General features: G+C 37.9%; 2 protein-coding genes across 2 annotated transcripts; both read left to right on the top strand.

The window, feature by feature from the left end:
- The first annotated feature begins 2,405 nt into the window (after positions 1 to 2,405).
- Positions 2,406 to 3,211, top strand: LOC110903547. Its single transcript, XM_022149410.2, has 3 exons — positions 2,406 to 2,628; positions 2,753 to 2,887; positions 2,973 to 3,211. The coding sequence occupies exons 1-3, from the start codon at positions 2,523 to 2,525 to the stop codon at positions 3,209 to 3,211; spliced, it is 480 nt and encodes a 159-aa protein (XP_022005102.1). The 5' UTR covers positions 2,406 to 2,522.
- Positions 3,212 to 3,308: 97 nt separating this feature from the next.
- On the top strand, positions 3,309 to 5,776 carry LOC110902325 (protein FAR1-RELATED SEQUENCE 5-like). The gene is made up of 4 exons (XM_022149014.1): positions 3,309 to 3,973; positions 4,085 to 4,343; positions 4,455 to 5,027; positions 5,120 to 5,776. The coding sequence occupies exons 1-4, from the start codon at positions 3,309 to 3,311 to the stop codon at positions 5,774 to 5,776; spliced, it is 2,154 nt and encodes a 717-aa protein (XP_022004706.1).
- Positions 5,777 to 19,073: the final 13,297 nt, after the last annotated feature.

Consider the following 19,073-nt stretch of genomic DNA (forward strand, 5'->3'; position numbering starts at 1 on the left):
CATCACACATGTAGCAACTTTTGACTCACTCCGTTCGATTTGTTTGACCCGTATTCTTGTTACTTAATTATTCTACATACGTGTTAGCCCTTTATCAAAAATTTAATACAACTTGTTGACCTTTTTTATATATAAAAATTCAAATTGTCAATCTCTAGGTACTTTTATTCCTCAAAGTTACAACATAGAATCATTAAACATCTTAAAACAAAAACAATATAGCACAGGTTTGTACACTTCTGGGAAGATGGTTACGAGCTAAGCGGACCTTTACTTGTGGTTGGCTCGTTTATAAATTGAATCGAGCGGAGCGGATCATTTAAAGCCGAGTCTCAAATCAAACGAGTATTTTCCGATCAGTGAATAACAACGTTATAGCCGATGAGGCGATGATCATATTACACGAACAATGACATTGAGAGCAGGAGACGATCAACTTAGGGTAGCAGCATGAGACATTGATGCGATGAGCAAACTATTGTTAAACGGTTTCGGATTTAACTTTTAGATTTGATGTCAATTTTTTTTTTTGGCGTGATTGGGCTAATACGTATAGATATAGTTGTAAATTTGTATATAGTGAACCAAATTCTAATAGAGTGGTATCTATACTATATAATAAAAGAAACCACTTTTGTACACTTATCATCATATTAGGGCACCTCTTATAGATAATTATTATTTTAATTTAATCTTTTCTAATTAATTATAGATAACCCTCCTAGTAAATATTATTTAGTTTAATATCGTATGGATAATTATTATTTAGTTTAATCTTCTTCTCATTTATAATATTATTTAGAGAAAATTATGATTTTGGCCTCTGTATTTATATCACTTTTACCCTTTTAGCCCAAATTTTTTTTAACATCTGAGCCCCTAACGTCTTCTTTTCTAACCTTTTTGGCTCCTAGCACTAACCCCATCCATTAAATGTTAGGGGCCAAAAGAGTTTAAAAAAAAGACGTTAGGGACCAAAAAGGTTAGAAAAAAGACGTTGGGGGCTTAAATGTTCAAAAATTCTTAAGAGAAAATTACGATTTCAGCCCCTGTAGTTATATCACTTTTAGCCCAAAAAAAGAATTTTTTAACATCTGAGCCCCCAACGTCTTCTTTTATAACCCTTTTGGCCTCTAACACTAACCCCATCCATTAAATGTTAGGGGCCAAAAGGGTTAAAAAAGACGTTAGGGGCAAAAAAGGTTATAAAAAAAGACGTTAGGGACTTAGATGTTAAAAAATTATTTTTTGGGCTAAAAGGGTAAAAGTGATATAACAAGGGGCTAAAATCGTAATTTTTTTATTTGATGTATAAAATTAGATTTGTTCAATTCGTACAATACATGAGGTTTTTTAAGGATATATATTTTTTATTATTTAGTACAGAAAATTACATTTAGTCAAACCGTATAATACGCATATTTTTAAAGATGTAATTTTTTTATTATTTGGTATATAAAATTACATTTATTCAACCCATGTAATAAATGGGGTTTTTTAAAGATGTATTATTTTATTATTTGGTAAACAATATTACATTTATTCAACTCGTGTAATACACGTGGTTTTAAAGATATAACTTTTTTATTTTGTATATAAAATTACATTTATTCAACCTGTACAATATTGTTCTTATATATATAACTTTTTATTATTTAACATATAAAATTATATTTATTCAACTTGTGCAATAAAGAAGGTTTTTAAAGATATATTATTTTATTATTTAGTATATAACATTATTTATTCAACCCGTGTAATACACGGGGTTATAACCTAGTATATATATATATATATATATATATAGGTAGAGGATCCTGTAAAAAGTGCTCAAAGTGTGAGAAGTGTAAGAAGTGTATTATAACACTATATATAATACTATATAACACCATATAAACACCGTATAACAATATGTAACAACATATAATACTATATAACACTATGTAACACTATATATCATTATATAACAAATATAACACTATACATCTATCATAGACATGTTATCAGACAACCTATAGTGTTATATTTGTTATATAATGATATATAGTGTTACATAGTGTTATATGGTATTATATGGTGTTACATATTGTTATACGGTGTTTATATGGTGTTATATAGTATTATATATAGTGTTATAATACACTTCTTACACTTCTCACACTTTAGGCTCTTTTTACACTATCCTTACCCTATATATATATATATATATATATATATAGGATAATGCTTGGTAAAAAAACCCCATTTTTTTAAGAAACTTAGCAAACTATATTTGTGGCTAGCATGTTGCCACGTTGATCTAATCTCATGAGTTTAACTTTTACATGAAGGTTATATTAGTAATTTTCTTTAACCCCTAAGAATTATGAGATGACCTCTTCATTAATTGCCCATCAGATCGTACATTCACAATCCCCCATATTTCTTTTTCATATTTCCCTTTTATCTCTTCTACATCTCTCATCAGAGAATCATCAATCTTCATATTTACACCACAGTAGCAAGCATCTCCATTAATATCAATGGAGACAAATCCACCAACCTCTGAATTAATGTCGCCGGTCCGTAGTTTCCCAAACCGGTTCTTTTGCAGCGACTTCCAAAACGATGAAGAATTTAATGCTCCAGGTTTGTCCATATATAGTTTACTAACTGTTCTAGAAGATCTGTTTTTCTTTTTTGTCTTTTACAACTTTTTAATCTAATAATCCAACCTATTATGCATGGCCATGTTCACGTGTTGCATTCGAAGCATCTGCATACACTTATATGCATGTTGATTGTTCTCGGTCATCTGAAGCCCCTGTTAGATCCCCGGATGTTTTGGTATCCAACAATTTCATGAAAAACGCGGTTATTGATGACCAGGATATGGATATTGATGAAGGTTTGTTTTTTCTTACACTTTTCTTGTTTTATTTCTTCACTAGATATGTCATCTTTCAAACATTTTCTATAATGTTCACATGTAGCATCCCAAGATTCCCAGATGGAAGCCATGACTGTTGCTGTTTCTGGATCATCTCATGGTCCTTCTATGTTTGCTGAATCACCACGCGGCCAGTTAGACGGTTGTACAATGGACAATGGGATCCCACTTTATTTTCATATCACACATTTTATAACTTGTATTGTCATGCCATTTTATTGCAGATTCATAACTTTTTCCGTTTTATGGTACAGGTCCTTCGAATCCATACTTTGTTTTTGATACCCCTCAGGGAACCCGTTACTGGATTCCTAATGTTGCTGATAAGTTCATACCGGTGTGTGGTAAAACTTATCCAACCTTTCAGGATGTTCTTTCCATGTATGAACTTTATGCGCTCGAAGCAGGTTTTTCTGTTAAAAAAGGTCAAACTAAAGTCTGGAATGGAATTCCCACACACAAGTATCTCCGATGCATAAAATATGGAAAACCCCAACCAAAGTGGACTTTTGACACCCTAGATGAATCTTCTGTTAAGCACCGGAGGACCACCTTCTCATGGTGTGACTGTAAGGCAAGCATACTAGTATCGATATCGAACGATTCATACACAGTCCTGACTTTCAATGATATTCATAATCATGAACTTGTTGAGAGTTACAACCGTGATCTTAGTAAGATATCACGGAAACTGTCATTCTCCACGAAACAATTCATTCATAACATGAGTCTAAACCGCATCGGACCAATGAGGTCTTATAGATGCCTTGTAGCTTTAAAAGGAGGGCATCACAATGTCAATGGGACACCGGTCGATTTTAAAAACTTTAGCCACCAGCTGCGAATTTTTATTGGTGAACGCGACGCACAAGTTTTCCTTGAACGCTTGCGTGAGCGTTATGACAACCTACCCAACTTCTTTTTTGATTACACCGTATCAAACGGAAAGTTGTCCTCTGTATTCTGGGCTGATGAGATTTCAAAGCTTAACTACAAAGCTTTTGGCGATGTCCTAGCGTTTGATGCAACTTACAGCACAAACAGGTTAGCCCCCCTCCCCTCTAACATATGTTAGGCCTGATCCCCAAGTATCCAATTTTAACCCCAAAAAAGTTATTCATATTGTTAACATCAAATCAATTTTTTTGTTCATAGGTACAAGATGGTTTTTGTGCCATTCACGGGTGTGGATCATCATTTCCAATGTGTTACATTTGGAGCTGGTTTGATATCAACCGAGTCAATTGAATCTTACGTGTGGTTGCTTAAGGCTTTCTTGAAGGCACACGGTACTCAACCAACTCTCGTGCTGAGTGATCAAGACCCATCCATGCTACAAGCTGTTCCTATGGTCTTTACAGAATCACGTCACCGTCTATGCATGTGGCATATAATGAAAAAACTACCCTCCAAGGTATACATAAGTTTGTTAACCTTTAACATGTGTTATCCAACATAACACTTTTTTACATGTCTTCTCAAACTGTTTTAATCTAACTCGTGTTATAACTATTAAAATTTTCAGATCTCAGCCGACGTGCTCGATAACACTGATCTTCGGTCCTGCATTCATCGGTTGGTTTGGAATGTTTATATCAAACCTGAAACGTTTGAGTCCCGCTGGAATGACCTCCTACAAACATTTGGGCTTCAAGAGCACAGCTGGTTGAACGACATGTACAACATGAGACATCTCTGGGTTCCAGCCTACTTTAGAGAACTGCCCATGTGTTGCTTGATGAAGACCACCTCCCGCTGCGAAAGCTCTAACGCTGCCTTCAAGGTTAACTCAACAAGCGCAAACACCCTTGTGCAATTTATGATGTGCTTTGAAAATAGGGTAGACAGCCAACGATATCGTCAACGTGTTTCGGAGTTCAAAACCTCTTCTACCATGTTCACTGGCAATACTGAGTTAGCGATAGAACAACACGCGTTCGCCATTTACACAAACGCTGTTTTCGCCCAAGTTCAAAAAGAAATAATTAAAGGGAAGTTTTTATGCTACATCACAAACCAAAGCGAGACGAGCGATTCCAGTCTTCTGATAGACGTCACTCATTTGGATAAAAGGAACAACATCACAAACGTCTATCAGGTAACACATGTTAGGCACTTACATTATTCCACATACTCTAACATATTTTGCATCTAAAGGGCTTTTCCTTTTTTTGTCTATGTTCAAATCAGGTTACGTATAACAATGTCGATCAATCGGCCAATTGCTCATGCAGGAATTTCACACGTATCGGGTATCTGTGTCGCCATGTCTTTTGTGTCTATCGCTTGAAAAATGTTGAAAGGATTCCACCACAATACATAAACGACAGGTGGCGCCGAGATGCCCTCCCCAAACATGTTTTTTCAATTTCCAGTCGATACGGAGTCAACCCACACGCACCGTCCATTATGCGGAATGAAATCCTCGACCTCGTTACTGAATGCGTAGATGTTGCTAGAACCGATGAGGATGCGTTGGCAAAATTGGTTGACCAACTCAGGGATTTCAAGATCAATATTCTCTCCAGGCAACCGTTGTCAACAACTGAAAATGAATCAAATGAGTCTCAAATGGAAGAAATAGTTGGGCAGCCAATCAACATTCCAGTCGAAGTTGCTAATCCAGAAGTTGCACGCAATAAAGGATGTGGTACTCATACTCGCATTTCTGGGCCCGGTGAGAAGGCCAAAGCAAAACCACCAAAACGTCCAAAGCAGCTTCGCTTATGCAAGCGTTGTGGTCTGTATGTCGACGACCACGACTCACGCAACTGCCTTAAGGTGGCTGCAATGAAAGCAGCAAAGGCAGCTGCTGAACAACTAAGGCAGACCGCCACTGGCGACTGATCATCTGATTAAAATCTTTTTATGTAGTACTATGTAATGGGAGACTCTTCATTTTGGCCTTCTTACACACATGTAACAGTCTTTTGTCATCATCCTGCTATTCTCTGTTACGTGTGTAAGAAGGTGTAACTATTTTCGTCCCAATAATCATAAGTAGGATTGTAAGAAACTCTATGGCCTTTGGCCACTTTTGTCATATTAGGCCCGAAGGTCATTCGTGGACCGCTGTGGTATATTAAGCGGAAGCAGTTTATCTTAACTTTATCTGCATTTTGATATCTGTTTTTCTGTGTTTTATTTTTTTACCGATGGCGAAAAAAAAAACATGCATATCACATGTTAATTCCCCATAATGATTTGCTCTTTTTAACTTCAAAGGATCAAAACAATCTTTTGTTAACCACACAGCTGGAGTAAAAAAAACAGCTTGGATCAAAAAAAAAAATTAAATAAAACAGATGCATAACACATGTTACTTCCCCATAATGATTTGCTCTTTTTTAACTTCAAAGGATCAAAACAATCTTTGTTAACCACACATCTGGAATAAAAAAAACAGCTTGGGTCTGTGAACTTCAAAGCATCAAAACAATCTTTGCTAACCACTCAATCTGGAACAAAAACACTTGCTTAACACATGTTAGTTTACGTAATGGTTTGGGTCTTTAATCTTGAAAGTTTCAAAACACTATGTGTTAACCACATAACAAACAACATATATAAAAACACTTGGTTAACACATGTTAGTTTACGTAATGGTTTGGGGATTTAACCTGGAAAGTTTCAAAACACTATGTGTTAACCACATAACAAACAACATATATATTAAACCACGTCAGGTTATAGAAGTAGACTTCAAGCAACTTAAACAAACATTCTACTAATAGGTTACATAAAAAGAAAAAAAAAACATAATAAAACACCAACAAGACGACATTCGTATGTCGTTTTGTTTCAACATAAGGTCATCAGGTTAACACATTTTCAACCACTTTCACCATACTAACTACCCATGGGTATCCTCCACTAGTAACAAGCTTTTAATCATGGTGTGGGGAATTCCTCATCATGAAAGTACACTGGAGACGGGCTGCGCTCACCCTCCCATGGGTCATGGTAACACCAGGACTGGATTGTTTCCGGTGAGTATGGACACAACGGGCAGCCACACATTTCATGGTCTGGATCCGTCAGCAACCTAACCAACTCATCTGGTAGCCCCTTCAACTTTTCATCATCTGGAACAACGTGCTGCCTTCGGCCTGGTTGATCTCGCGACACATCAGATACATCAGTGACGTTTTTGGTTCCGCTTTCTGAAGCATCCTCACTTGAAGTTACTCCAGTTTTCCGGTCCTCTCCATTTTGGTGAGACCCTTTTCTTTCGTTAACCTCCCTGCACCGACCCTCACATGCTTCTTTCCCCTTTTGTTTGAGCTTCTCCATGCTTGATTGGCTAGCCGTATCCTTACCTTCACACGGGTCCATCTCATTAAAAGACTTTTGGGACATCTTACACCTTATGGTTAACTGAATTGGTGAAGTAGGATGGTGAAGTATTACAGAATATTAATTTGCTTCTTCCCTCCAATACTTATAGAGGAGTTCCCTGTCTACATTTCATATAGTCTTTGTGACTTGACCTTTTTGATGTGACCAAAAGGTGATAAAAAAGCAAATATTCCTTTTTCCCAATAAAGTTGCTTTTATAGACCCCAACCCACATGCTTGTACTATTCTGCCAACAACTTTCCCCAATTCCCCATATTTGTACTACCTATTTAGAAAGCCTGTTCCCCTTGGAAGGAGCGTTTTTTTGTTTTTCTTTAATGTTACAAAACAATTTCTAATATAACATTATAAACTATGTCAATAAACTTGGTTAATACTATTCTACGCCACTTAACAACACATCAATATTTTTCAGAGTTTAGAATTACCAACTAACTAAACATCATATTCAATATATAAAGTTTATCCCCAAAAAGACATCCTGACGATGCCATACCCAACAAAACACCTACCCCGCATTACGTTGGAAGCAAAATCCCCAAATCCATCAAAGTTCATTACATGTTTCCAAAAAACATATCCGGCGAAATTAAGGCATAATTGTCCTACAGTAACATGTGTTAGCCACCATAACACGTGTTACTCTATTCGGCAATCTTCCTTGATTTTGGGCAGCAGCACATTCACCTCCGAACATAATATGTGCGCCGCATACCTCTTTCTCAACTTTCTCACCTCCGCCATCTTCCTCGCCCCACTCGTGCTGAACCCACAGTTAAAACTTTGGTTTTTCCCCATATAGCACTCCATGTGCCGTATCAAGAAGACCCCACAATCAGTTGTGTTTGCGGTTGTCGCCCAAGGAACCGGCATACGCTGGATGTTGCAGTACTCTATGTCATCGGCTCGTGGATTCCCAACCTCCCGCAGATATTGCACAAACATATCTTTCTGCATACGCATACACAAGACATAGTTAGTAATTCTAAAAAAAATAAAAAAAAAAAAAACAGTCTTGCCAGTGTTATCACACTTATTTTTAAATCAATTTTCAGTTTTGTAACTTACGATCTTATACGCTGTGTCCTTGTGTAGGTAGTAGACACTATCTTCTATCAACTGACCTTGACGGGCTTTGTCATTATCAATGACATAAATCCCGGGGTCGCGTAACTCAAACACTAGCAAGTAAAAGTGTTTGTGCTCCAATATAGGGAAGAAAACAATGTCTTGATTTCGGAAATCAGGAACGTAATCAACTCTGTTGACCGCACCCTTTATCCCAAGCCGAAACTTGTGCATCCGCGCCTCTACCCCGCCTTCGTCAGTTGTGAGCATCCATGGAAACTTCAAGCATAACAGAGAAATTAATAAGGTCAATAATAGGACACAATGTAATTTATATATACATGGCACTTACCACAACTTTAGTCCCAAAGAATTGCCTACTGTAAGCCTCCCGTGATTTTCTTTTCTCCTGGAAGTTCAGCACCTCCGCCCAACAGTCAATAATGCCATCCGAGACCTCATTGCCAACATTTAAACTCTTGAACATAGACCGAGACGCTTGTACATGGGTAGGGCTTCTAAACAGCAACTCCCTGGTGTCAGGTGTACAAATCATAAATTAAATTTGCATACGTTAACATATGTAATTTATTGTTTTACTAATATTTCGTACGGTTACGCCCCTACTTACACAGACATGTGTATCGGACTATCTACATCAGCCACCGACGAAGAACCCTGTTCCCTCCTGCGTTTAAATAAAAAAAAAACAATTATCCAGTGTTGTACTGTTGTTTATCGTTTACCCTATTCCTATAAAACAATAAACCACGTTTGCAATTCTACTTACATGTTTGCATCCATTGCCCGCTTCCTACGACAAAACCCACTTAAAAGGTGCATTGGGCTTTCATCGGCGTGTATGTAGTCCCACAGATTTGTCTCCTTCTTTGTAATTGGCTGGCCCATGTCAACAGTCCTTATATAGTAAGGTGATCTGTTTGGCTCCGCTGCCACCTTCTCTCGGAAGGGGAGTTTCCTTTTTTGTGCCCCCAACTCAGCCAACATGCGCACACGGTTTGCAAGCGGAATATTGTCCTCCACCTCATACATATCACCACCACAAGATCCCAGCCCAGTTTGACCTTTGTGGATTTCAATGGCCGGGTCATAGGAGCTAATTGGGTCTACCATTATAACCATGCTCAAGTCTGCGGTAGCCTCCACATCGCCTAACACATAAAAAATAAATAGCTGATGTAACGCGTAAACAATTACAACACATTTGATGCGATAAATGAAGGTGTTTTAGCTTACCAAAAGGTTCGGTTTCTGTCCGAGGGATGTCATCCATCTTCCCACTTGTGCAACCTGCACGTTTAATGCAAATAAGTATATTATACATGACTCATACTAACCCATCCATACTAACTTGGCTTAATGCTATATCTTACCAATTTCGTGCGACACGTCCACTTGACCTCCAATTTGTGTCATCCCAAGGCTCCAATTCGGGCCATCTAAATTTCGTTCATCAAAAACGGGCTCGGGCCCGTTATCTGTATGCACACCTAACATGTGTTAACTCACTAAATGATAGACGGGGGAAACCATTTTAACACATGTTGGAGCATGAAAGTCCTTACCGTCATTCTCTGCAGAAGGGACCTCTTCAGCCGCTTTCCCTTTTCCATCTAAATTTCGTTCATCAAAAACGGGCTCGGGCCCGTTATCTGTATGCACACCTAACATGTGTTAACTCACTAAATGATAGACGGGGGAAACCATTTTAACACATGTTGGAGCATGAAAGTCCTTACCGTCATTCTCTGCAGAAGGGACCTCTTCAGCCGCTTTCCCTTTTCCATCGACATCATGTGCCCTCTCACTACCGTCGCCCGAAACTATGGAATCAACCACCGCGCTACTGCACCCTTGCATGTTTAGAATAGTCGCACGCATCCCATCATGCTCAATCTTACCTTCTGCAGCTGAATAACACAATGCTGTTACAAAGCATGCACAACTTACTACCAGGAAAACATTAAATACTTACTGTTTAAAACACGGTCAGTCTCATCAACAGCCCCATTGTCTTCGCCATCCGGAACCCCCTGTTCGTCCTTATCATCAACAGCCCCGTCCGCAGCTGAAAAAACGATGCCACCACTCTCTTCCTTTCTTCCATCTGACGGTGCGTTCTTAACTTCACTCTCGATTTTAGGATCTGCACTTGCATAAACATTTTTCGAGATATCACATAGCTAAGCGTTGCTAAACAAAAAAAACGGTTTCCGAAGCTTACCTTCCTTCCCACTCTGTTCATCATGTTTACTATCCTTGGCCTCCATCTCGACCATTTTGTCCATCTCTTGATCACAAACAAGCCTTGCTTCGTAAATCTCATCCTTTTTGACGTCATCCGCTTTAAGATTGGTGTTCTGTTCATCATTGGGCTTCGCAGCCACTTTATTGTCTGTATCCACTCTACGCTCAGCACGTGTAACAAACTGCGTGTCCAGACCCCGGTAATCTGTGCACACAAGATGACCTACGTTAAAGAAAACAAAGTAACAAAGCACACTTTTAGAGTCAGTCATTATTAAAGGGGTACGAGAACTACCATGTGCACCGTGCACTTCGGCTGCTTTAATACGCAGTATTGCACGCATTAAACCCAGCGGTTTATGCACTTCTTCGGCATCATTTTCATCCACCCCTCCTGCGCCTTTATTTTTTTCGTCCCCACCAACACTACAGTCCCCGCGACTTGAATTACCAGCATCATGAACACTCTTATCACCTTCCCCGACTTCATTTGTATTTTGCCCAAGTTCACTAAACCTCAGTTCTCTCTCTTCCAACTGCTTCTTAGTCTTGATTAACCCTATAACATCACCTGAACATTAAATGCGTTTAAGTAACGTACCCATATTAGACGGTACTACAGGTTAACAGGCTAACACATGTTATACATTACCTGACTCGTCACCACCATCCGTTTTTTCACGGAGAATCTTTATTTTCGACTTCTGGCAATTCGGGGTCACAAAGCTAGCTTTTGTTTCCGAAGCATCCTTCAACAGATTCAGACGGGGAGATCTCCTTACCCGCGCCGACATAACTGCTTCCAGCTCTCCGGTACACTCGTTTCCATCAGCAAATACGCATGATTCCTTCGCACCATCTGCTGCAACCACAAGGGAAGGTTATACTATATGATAATTAACACCTTGACGTGTGTTAAGGACTGTCATATCATTCCATAACATACAGTTAAGTAAAGGTACTTAAACTCCTTTTCGGTGTAAACGTATTCTTAAAAAGGGTATAACATGTAACAAACTACCTCTTTCTTTGCCACTTTCCGTGCCTTGTCCACCAATCTGCATACTTCTCTTTCTCCTTTTTGGCGTCACAAACATTTCTTCTGTTTCCCTAACATGCTTTAAGTTCTCAAGTCTTGCTGATCTCCGCACCTCAACCGACTTTCCACCATCTTCAATCTGTTCATCATAGTCTTCAACACCATCATTTGCGAATGATTGCACTTGAACATCAGCTGCACATTCAAAAAAAAAAATAAATAAATATTGTCAATAATTACAGGTTGAAGCACCGGCCAAATGTGTTTCAGTGATACAATTAATAATGATAACCAACACAAAATGTATAACATTTAACACGTGGTTCCGTGTTCATTTCATATACATCGTTAGCCCACCTTCTTGGTCATCGAAGTCTATCGCTGAAGATCCTACTGCTTTCAGCCTACTTTTACTGATTTTTTTGTTTTGCCGGATAAGCGACTTCCTGTACAAGCTCACTATTGGTGACCCATCCGAAAAATCATCATCGATGCCATCCCCTACGAAAACGTTCCCACAACGATCAATGGATTTCAAAAAAATTTAACTAAATAACACAGACAATAACAGGGCCCGACAATAACATTTACTAACCAGCGTTCTCTCCTTCATTGATGTGATTCTTTTCATCACTTCTCAAATCTTCCAAGACCGAATTGATCTTGTGCGACGCTAAATCTACCGCATCATCGTGATCCTCCCTTTCACTATCTTTCTTCTCAAACAAACTATCAAACGTTGACTTCAACTCTTGTACTTCTTCGTCTTCATGGCTCTCCACCAATAGCGAATCTAACATACCCTCAATTTTGACTTTGTTCTTCTTTGTCACGCATATTAACTGTCGTAATATCGTCAACCTCTCCTGTTGAGTATAGTTTTTAACATTTTTTTTTGCACACTATGAACATATACTAATTGCAAAAAACACATGTTAGAGCATCTAACTTTACCTCTTTAGTTGCCCATTGTTCCACGTTATAGTTTCTGGGACGTGTTAATCCTTTAAACCGTCCTGTTCCAAACCCACCCGCAAGGATTTCAAGCCTTTCTCTCTCTCTCAATCTTTTGAAGTTCCAAAAGGCTAAAGGACACACCGCACTGTCTACCTCCATACCCGTGCACTCAACGCTATCAACGTACAACAACTACAAGAAACAACGATACGTTCAGCAAGGGAATAAATCAACTATTCTAACACATGTTAATTATCTAAGTTATTTAAAGTTGCTTACCATCAGAATCGCTAGAGGACCAACAAAGAAACTCTGTGGGTCCAGCCGATTCCATGTATCCTTGCAAGTTCTCAGCTTTTCCACAACAAAGTCACACCAGTCTATTGTTGCAAAGTCCATCTCTTCATCCAGATACTCCAATATTTCTTCCCGTAAACAACTTTGTTTATGACAATCCACCAGCACTGCCACAAAACACATTATGAAATCCATCCTGAAATCGAAACTGTCTTCGCCATCGGAATCATCAATCATTTTCACCATCTTTGTCGGCGGCACCATTGCCCCCGGGTATCTCGCCCTCCATTCCGTAATGGCATCACTGACCATCGGCAGCTTACCAATAGAACTAAACTTTTGTCCACCAGTCGGAATCCCTAACAACTTGTGGATCACTTTCCTGTTCACCTTGATATCACCGGCAGGCGTACATATCAACATTTTATCTGGATTGAAATTGTCCACAACAAAATAACCTAACTTCGCCGGCAAACCATCAACGCTGAAAGTTAGCATTCGTCCAAAGCCCATTTCCCTGACTGCGTCACGTTGTTGTTCTGTCAATGCCCGTACACACTTATAAAACTGCAACGGTGCAGATCTTGTCCTTATGCCTGGAAATTCATCCTTTTTTGCGCGCTTCCGGGCTTTCTGAACCTTTTCCGGTTTCTTACGTTCTACCTTAGCTTTCCCTGCTCTACCTTTCCCTTTTTCATCAGAACCCTTGTTCTTTTTGGTCTTCAACGCTCCGCCCTTCGATGAAGCCGTCACGTCTGACCAACATTTTTATATGAAACAACAACATTACAAACAATTAGTCTAACTGGCAACATCCAATGATAAAATGTAAGAACTTTGCATTCATAACATCCAAATTTCTTAAGGGCTTAAAAATTAACTAACCACGGTTTTTTCGCATCACATTGCCATAATTAACATCGGCGCTGTTTACTTCACCTGTTGATTATCAAATGTTAGTCCGTTTTCAGGGTCAAGCACAACTAACACATGTTAACAGAAGCCAAGTATGTAACTAACCACGTTTTCTTTTATTTCCACTCCTGGAAATATCCCCGACATTGCTTTTCTTCCCTACAGTTTTCAAACATGTTAATGAGATTTATCTGGATACGCAACTAGCCTCTATTGCAACAAAAAGGAACTTACCCATCTGCTTTTTGTTATGCCCCCGTCTGCTTACACCACAACCTTTCATTTAGCACCGATACATTCGTAAGTTAGACGATTATCTGCAACAATACTTTATACAAATTATAAAAAATATTACTACTTAATCGTTACCTTTTTCCTGTCTCTTCCCATGGCTTGTTGACACAATATCGGCATCATCATACACTGTAAGGCATCAGACACAATTTAGTTACGCCCAATTTCATACCCAACACACTATCAACATACAGATCACCTTTGAACTATGTAAAGTGTTTAGTAACATAAAAATTCTAACCTAGCTCCCGTTGCGTTGGACCAAAGTCAGCTCGTTGTTTGGAAGGACCGGGCTTGGGTTCCTCCGATAAAATCACAACGCTAGGGCTACCAGAACTTTTTTGCCCTAAATTGTGTTTCGAAGTCCTACATATTTAAAAATAAAACAAACTCAGGTTGCCTTTTTCCAATAATCGGTTGAAGAAAACCTACTTCGACATGACGGATAACAACAAACTAACCTTTTGTTTGAAGTCTGAATCTTCCGTAAACGTTTCAGCTTCAACGACGACGACAATATTATGAACGACTTCCTCATCGGCTTCTATGTTAGGGTTTGTGGGTAGTAGCTTTTCAATGCTTCTTATCAATTGTAAAGAAGAAAACCTTTTGAATTGAGAAAGGATTAAGGACGAGAGAGAAATATGAACAGGAATGGAGAAATGAGTAAAATGGAAAAGAAGAGAGATTTTTGAATTTGGTTAAACCTCTTTGATTAGACTGCTACTGCATGGCAGTCGTTCCTGTCTTCCCAATGCTTTTGGATACCGAAAATGCCCTTCGATGGTACAAGTTGGCAGTGTTTTCTATTTCTTTTTATTTTTATTAACACAAAATAATCATGGCCCTTGATCAACTTAGATGTAAGCTAATCAATGGTTCAGAAAGGGTTTCCATAGTTTTCTCAAAAAGAAGGGGTTTACTATATAACCAAGCCCTATATATATATATATATATATATATATATATATATATATATATATATATAGGGTTAGGTTAACGTACAATATCCCTATCGTACAATATGTACGCGCTCATCTCAGTCGTTAGATCTTCATCCTACATTGAAATCGCATGTTGGTTTTTTGTAACAATTTCGCATGTTGGTTTTTTAACATGCGATTTCATCAAAATTACCACATGCGAAATTGTTACAAAAAAACAACATGCGATTTTCATCAAAATTATCACATACGAAATTGTTACAAAAAAACCAACATGCGATTTCATCAAAATTATCACATGCGATTTCATCCATGCTATTTTATAACATGCGATTTCACTATATCGTACGTATTGTACGTTAAGGGATATTGTGTATATATATATATATATATATATATATATATATATATATATATATATATATATATATAGAACAAAGATCCGTTAGGAACCACCCTTTATTGCGAGAACCGCGAGAACCAATGTGAACACAACTAAAAATAGCTAAAAAACACACAATTTTTTTTTAAATATTTTTATAAAAAATCGCTACTTTTAGTAGCCAAATTTTTTTTTTAAATTATTATTATTATTTTTTTTGGGGGTGGGGGGAGGTGGGTGGGTGGGGGGTTAGTTTTTTTACCAAGTTAGTCACTTGTTCATCACATTGTGTTTTATCACTAAAACACACTACTATGAACACATCTACTATCCAACATCAAGTGCAATAAAACACAGTACTATTATCATTTCTTACGCTTGTATTTCATGCCGAATTTGTAATCTTGATCCATGATTCTAGCTAATTTTGGTATGCAAGATGGTTATCAATAAGTGGGTTTTAGATGGAGAGAAGAAATGTGCGAGATTATAGGAGGTGTGTTATTTTTTGCAGTTATTCGATTGATTTAAAACATGGTAAATGACCAGACTACCCCTAACCTATTATAACAATTAATTAATTAATGACACACAAATATTACAAAAATGCCACCAACTTGATCTCAGCTATTAAACACACCAATCCAAAGGCCAGGATCGCTTCCTACACTTTGCAGGAAAAACACACTTTGGGCAGGAACCTCACTCATATATATAACCATAAATTTAATTTATATTTATGTATATATGTATTTGTGTATGTAAATAGGTGTGCGTGTGTATATAATTTATATTTGTGTATATATGTGTTTATATATGTATATGTAGGATAATGCTAGATAAAAAACCCTAAAATTCTTAGAAAACTCTGGAAACCCAAATGGGAAGCCATTTTTACCCAACCTCCCGACATTTTTTTTTTTGAAAAAAATTACACATGTAATATACATGTTTCAGAGTGTTTTGGGCCAAAAAAAACAAAAAAGCGCCGAAGGGATTTTTTTTAAAAAAATAAACAAATTTCAGCTCCTAACACGTGTTAAGCAAAAAATCCATAATTTCGCTGAAAATTGCTGAAACTTGTTTTTTTTTTTTTTAAATATCCCTTCGGCGCTTTTTTGATTTTTTTGGCCCAAAAGTCTTAAAAACATGTATATTACATGTGTTATTTTTTTCAAAAAAAAAAAATGCCGGGAGCTTGGGTTTTCTCGGGTTTTTTATATATATAAGGTTTTCTATCTAGCCCTACCCTGTATATGTATATATATACAAATTAAAATAATAATTCAAGCCGAACTCAGCAGACCTTTGCTCATGCTTGGCTTGTTTACAAACCAAACCGAGCAGAGCAGCTCGTTTACACCCGAGCTTTAAATTGAACGAGCATTTTCCGAGCAAACGTCAAGCGGTTTGGACGGCGCTAGACGGGGCATTGGTAAAAAATAATAAGTAAACTCCTCATGAAATTGAGCAGCATGCTTGGGTAATATGCATGCTCTCATGATGGTTTCAATGGTCAATTTCGCATTCAAATGGGACCATTATTCCATTAGTCTGTTGGTCCACCTTCAGTCGTATCATATTAAGTACCATATAAATGGGACCCACTCAAAAGTGTTAGATATATGATCTCACCATGGTTTTAGTCATGCCCAACAAAGGTTCTAAAGCTGTTTGCTTGCTTCAGCTACTTTTAACCTTTTTTCTTTTCACCTAAACCACTACCAGCTACAAGATTACATACAACTAAAAGTTGATCCGTTTTGCAGGAGACCCCACTAACCGATCACCCGCCCCATCCCACAGCTTATATTAACAAAAAAACCAGTCGTGTGCATCGGTAGTTAGGGTTGCAAACGAAGCGAACGAACACAAACATGACCTTGTTCGTGTTCGTTTGCTAAGAAATATACATGTTCATGAACTGTTCATTACCAAATGAGTTTTTATGTTTGTGTTCGTTTGTTAAGGAAATGAACGCATTCGTGTTCGTTTGTGTTTGTTTGTTAATTTTAGGCAACGAACGTTGATAAACACAAATGAGCACAAACTAATGTTTATGAACACAAATGGAAACAAACGAACACAAACAAACGTTCATGAACAGAATATACAATACATTGACACTTATTAAATATTTTCTTTGTCGGATAAAAACACTAGTGAACTATCGAACACAAACGAACACGTTACCGAACGTTCACGAACATAAATGAACCTGCTCTTAGGTATCATGAAATCCTAAAAATCCTAAAAAAAATGATTGTTCTTTTTATGAGTTCAAAGGGCGTATTGATTGGTTGAAAGGCCTAAAAGAAAACGTTGTTCTGGGGGGATGATACCTGTTGGTAGCGGCTTCAAAACACCTTCAAGCGAACCTAACAACATTCCTAACAACATTGCCTTTGAACTCAAAAAAAAGAATCTATTAGAGGGGGAAATGAAAGATATTTTGTTCTACCATAGAAAATGATTTGATTCTTGCCTTTCAAAGAATTGCCCTTTTTCGTGTGGATTCTTGCCTATCCGACAAAGAACAATCATTTTTTTGTAATTGCCCTTTTTCGTGTGGATTGATCAATGTGAACGGGTGAAACTGATGGTGTCAAAAAAAAAAAAAATAAAAAAAATAAAAAAATAAATGAACAAACGCAGCCTCTGTTCTTGTTCGTTCATTTAACTAAACGAACGGAATTTCTTGTTAGTGTTTGTTTGTTTAATAAACGAACGAACACAAACGAACTTCCCGTCAAATAATTCATGAACTGTTCGTCAAACGTTTGGTTCGTTTACAGCCCTAGATATATGATCTCACCATGGTTTTAGTCATGTCCAATAAAGGTTCTAAAGCTGTTTGCTTGCTGCAGCTACCTTTAACCTTTTACCTTTTCAACTAAACCACTACCAGCTACAAGATTACATACAACTAAAAGTCTAAAACTCTAAAAGTGGATCCATTTTGCAGGCGACCCCACAAACCGACCACCCGCATGTGCATCGGTAGTGGTTGAAAGAAGTTCTGGAAACCTTAACAGAATATGGTCCAGTTTTAACATCAGTGATGCAGAGAAAGCATGTTAGAGAATTCAAGTAGCAGAAGTATATAATGCACACTTTTAATGAGTGCATGTTAGAGTATTCAAGTATCAGAAGGATATAATGCACACTTTGAATGATTACATGTTCTTAGGTAGTCTAACAAAAAGTGTAAGACATCAATGAAGTGTACAAAAAGGAAATCATACAATCATTCACCAGAGTCAAAAGTCAAAGTGGCACATGGCGATTTTAAGTAGGGGTGCAAACGAGCCGAGCGGCTCGTGAGCTACTCGAGATCGGCTCGAGAAAAAGCTCGAAACGAGCCGAGCCTTATCGAGCCCGAGCCGAGCTTGAGCCTCAAAACAAAGCTCGTTTGTTTATCGAGCCCGAGCTCGAGCCTCACATGTGAAGCTCGTTAGGCTCGTCGAGCCTTATCGAGCCTTAGTGTATACGAGCCGAGCTTATTTAAACTTGTTTACAAGCCGACCTCGAACCTAAAAATAAGCTTATTTAGTAAACGAGCCCGAGCCCGAGCTTTACATATCAAGCTCGCAAGCCTAAAAAGTCTATTATTTATATTAT

The sequence above is a fragment of the Helianthus annuus genome, chromosome 13, assembly GCF_002127325.2.
Source record: "Helianthus annuus cultivar XRQ/B chromosome 13, HanXRQr2.0-SUNRISE, whole genome shotgun sequence".
In the NCBI taxonomy this organism is placed as follows: Eukaryota; Viridiplantae; Streptophyta; class Magnoliopsida; order Asterales; family Asteraceae; genus Helianthus; species Helianthus annuus.